General features: G+C 43.0%; 1 protein-coding gene across 1 annotated transcript; it reads left to right on the top strand.

Annotated features, from left to right (window-relative positions):
- Nucleotides 1–796: 796 nt before the first annotated feature.
- Nucleotides 797–2,053, top strand: LOC132280964 (uncharacterized). Its single transcript, XM_059782709.1, has one exon. The coding sequence runs from the start codon at nt 797–799 to the stop codon at nt 2,051–2,053; it is 1,257 nt and encodes a 418-aa protein (XP_059638692.1).
- The last annotated feature ends 1,013 nt before the right edge of the window (nt 2,054–3,066 follow it).

The raw sequence follows: 3,066 nt of genomic DNA, 5'->3' as shown, positions 1-3,066 counted from the left end.
TGCGTGAAGAGTTTCTACACCAGTTTGACGTACTTCGTCAGGCAAACGAAGCGAGCGTAGCTCAGATCGCCTTACTTCAACAGCAGAATAACACTCTGTAAACGGCGATGGCTCAGTTGGCACCACCACCACCAATGGGTGACACAGCAGCACCCCTCCGATCACCGGGCTTCCACCTAATGGGGCACGTCCCAATGAGGCTCAGCCAAATAAGGTTCAGCAACAACAGAGGGCAAAATTCGAGGCTGTGGCTTTAGACAACATCCCTCGTTGCACGTAGGACGAGCAAGTCAAATCCAGCCATAAGCTCACGGTGTGGTCCAATGGAATTCCAGATGGTACAGGTGTTCAGGATGCCTTTAATGAGAAAAGACTCCTGAAGATTCAGATACCTACTGAGATGGCTAGAGAACACAAAAATTCCTTGGTCAAAACTCCTTTCACTGACGATGTGTATCTGGTCGAGAGGCCCAAGAAATTTACCATGCCTTCTTTCACCCAGTTTGATGGAACGAGGGATCCTTCTCGACACCTAGATCATTACGCTCAAAAGATGGCTTTGGATGATCGTAATGACCCTTGGATGTGCAGAGTTTTTCCTACCAGCTTGACAGGAACAGCACTAGAGTGGTTCAGGAATAGGCCGCATAAGTCCATCCCAGATTACGTAACTCTGTGCACCATGTTCCTGGCATAGTATTGCTGAAATAAGAAGCAAAAGAAGAGTATTGCCAACCTCTTCACCGTAAGGCAAAAGAAGGGGGAAACATTGCAGGATTTCTTATCTAGATTCAACATGGAAGCCTCGAAAATAGCAGATTGTCATCCCGCGACTGCTATAGAAACATTTAAACTTGCGATGATTCAGGGGACAAAGTTTCACACTTCCTTGGTCAAATATTCTCCTCCCGACATGCAGACTCTCAATGCCAAGGCCCAGATCTACATTCGGCTCGAGGAAAATATAGCCCACCGAGTGCAGCACGCCACCCTCGTGACAGTGGAGAACAAGCCTCGAGAAAGAATTCTAAATTCAAAGATTCAGAAAAGCCAACGTGCCTCAACGCCAATCACCCAGGCACCTGAGAAGAGGCAAAGGGTAGAGGAAGGGTTTACACCTCTCCGAACTACCTTGGCTCGGCTTTTCCAAAAGAATAAGATGAAGTTCACAACCCCGCAGCCAATAAAGCAACCCCTGGAGCAAAGGGACAAAAGCAAGCATTGCACTTATCATCGAGATTATGGGCATTCAACCAATAATTGCAGATCCCTTAGGCGACAGGTGGAAAATATGATAGCCAGAGGTGAGTTGGCGGACTACCTCATGACAAAGGAGTATGCAAAGCCCCGCGAGGTCTATCCTCGCAAGGTAGAAGGTACACATGTAAAGGTTATTCATGCAATACATGGCAGGTCTGAAGATGATCAAGAGTCTGAGGGGGTATACAGATCCAGATTGAGGGCAGCCCACAAGCTCAGGAAGATATCCTCGGTCAATGTTATCGCTTCAGGTAGCATCAGTATTGGATTCGGAGATGACGACCTATCCAGAGTTCAACTCCCCCATGAGGATCCATTGGTCATCAGTCTTTCAGTGGCCAATTGTATGATCAAGAGGGTTTTGGTAAACCCAGGAAGTAGTGCCAACATCATCACAAAGACGATTTTTAAGCAACTAGAAATCCTATCATCATCTATTCGACCTACCTCCAACCCATTGATGGGATTCGATGGCACAATAGTAGATCCCCTTGGAGTAATAGACTTGTCCGTAACTGCGGTGAAGAGGGCTCTGAAGGAGAACTTTGTTTTAACAGAGATCCATCCTTCTTATAATCTCATCATGGGAAGAGGCTGGATACACCGGATGAGAAGAGTTCCATCTACCCTTCACCAGGTGATGCTGTGCTTATCTCCTGATGGAAAAGAAGTGATTAATCTATGGGGCGATCAAGTCGCTGCGAAGGAATGCTATATGTTGACACAGGCTGAAGCAAAGAAGGTGTCTACTCAGCAGCAACCAGGTATGGCTTCCAAAAATATAACCAAATAGAAATTACAGAGCCCTCTACCCAAGTATCTTAAGGTAGAGGAGGAAGAGGAAATTGCAAAGCCTACCGAGGAGACCCTTGAAGCCGTGGAAGTTATCCTCAGCGACCCTCAGAAGATTACTTATTTAGGCTCTTCCTGCACGTCCGAAGAAAATGAGGCGTTAATTGATGTCATTCGGAGCAATGTAGATACTTGTGCATCGGATCACTCGGACATGGTAGGAATCGATCCTTTAGTTTCCTACCATAGCCTGAAGGTGGATCCGGAGTTCAAACCGGTTAAGCAGAAACACCGAAGGGTTGCCCCCAAACGCAAGTGCATTATAGCTGAAGAAGTGAACAAGTTGTTGCAAGCAAGTTTCATTCAAGAAGTGCAATATCCACAGTGGCTGTCAAACGTGGTGGTCGTACAAAAGAAGAATAGAAAGTGGAGGGTTTGTAATACCCCTAATTTTAAAAAGGATATTCCTGGTATTTAATGGTAATTAATTTATTATTTAAGTGCATTTTATTTGATTATGTGTCATTATTTTTTTTATTAGGTGCTTAATTGTTCTCTTTTGTGGTGGTTTAATTTATTTAAATGATATTTATTTTTAGTTATTTAATTGGAATTACTTGTTAGTGTTTTAATTATTTAATTGGCATTAATGGTTTAAGTGTAATTGGTTTAGTTATTTTATGTGTGTCTTATTTGGTTTAATTGGGTTTACTAAGTATTATTTTGTTCAATTAAATTATTTGTTAAGTATTTAATGGTGAATAGGGTAATTAGGTAAATACATCTAACTAGGGTTTTAATTACAGTATAAATTAGGGTTTTATATTATAGCCGTCGTAGGTTTCTACGTTAATTGGATGGGCCGGTTAGGATTGTGAGTTGGACTTAAATGAACCTAGGTTTTAGGAAAACTCTATAAGTATAAGGTAGACGTCTGTGTAGGGTTTTTTTAAACAAAGCACACGTTTTGTGGAAGTGGAGAAGGAAAAACGCAGCTTTTCACATTCTGCCAAG

Source organism: Cornus florida, unplaced genomic scaffold (assembly GCF_030987335.1).
Source record: "Cornus florida cultivar Cherokee Brave unplaced genomic scaffold, ASM3098733v1 CherokeeBrave_3.0.0_Hap2_Chr11, whole genome shotgun sequence".
Taxonomy (NCBI): domain Eukaryota; kingdom Viridiplantae; phylum Streptophyta; class Magnoliopsida; order Cornales; family Cornaceae; genus Cornus; species Cornus florida.
Note: the sequence above shows the minus strand (reverse complement) of the source record. Positions and strands in the feature narration are given on the sequence as shown.

Coding starts and splice junctions, on each gene's coding strand:
- LOC132280964 (XM_059782709.1), top strand. CDS start 797: ATGGAAGCCTCGAAAATAGCAGATTGTCATCCCGCGACTGCTATAGAA.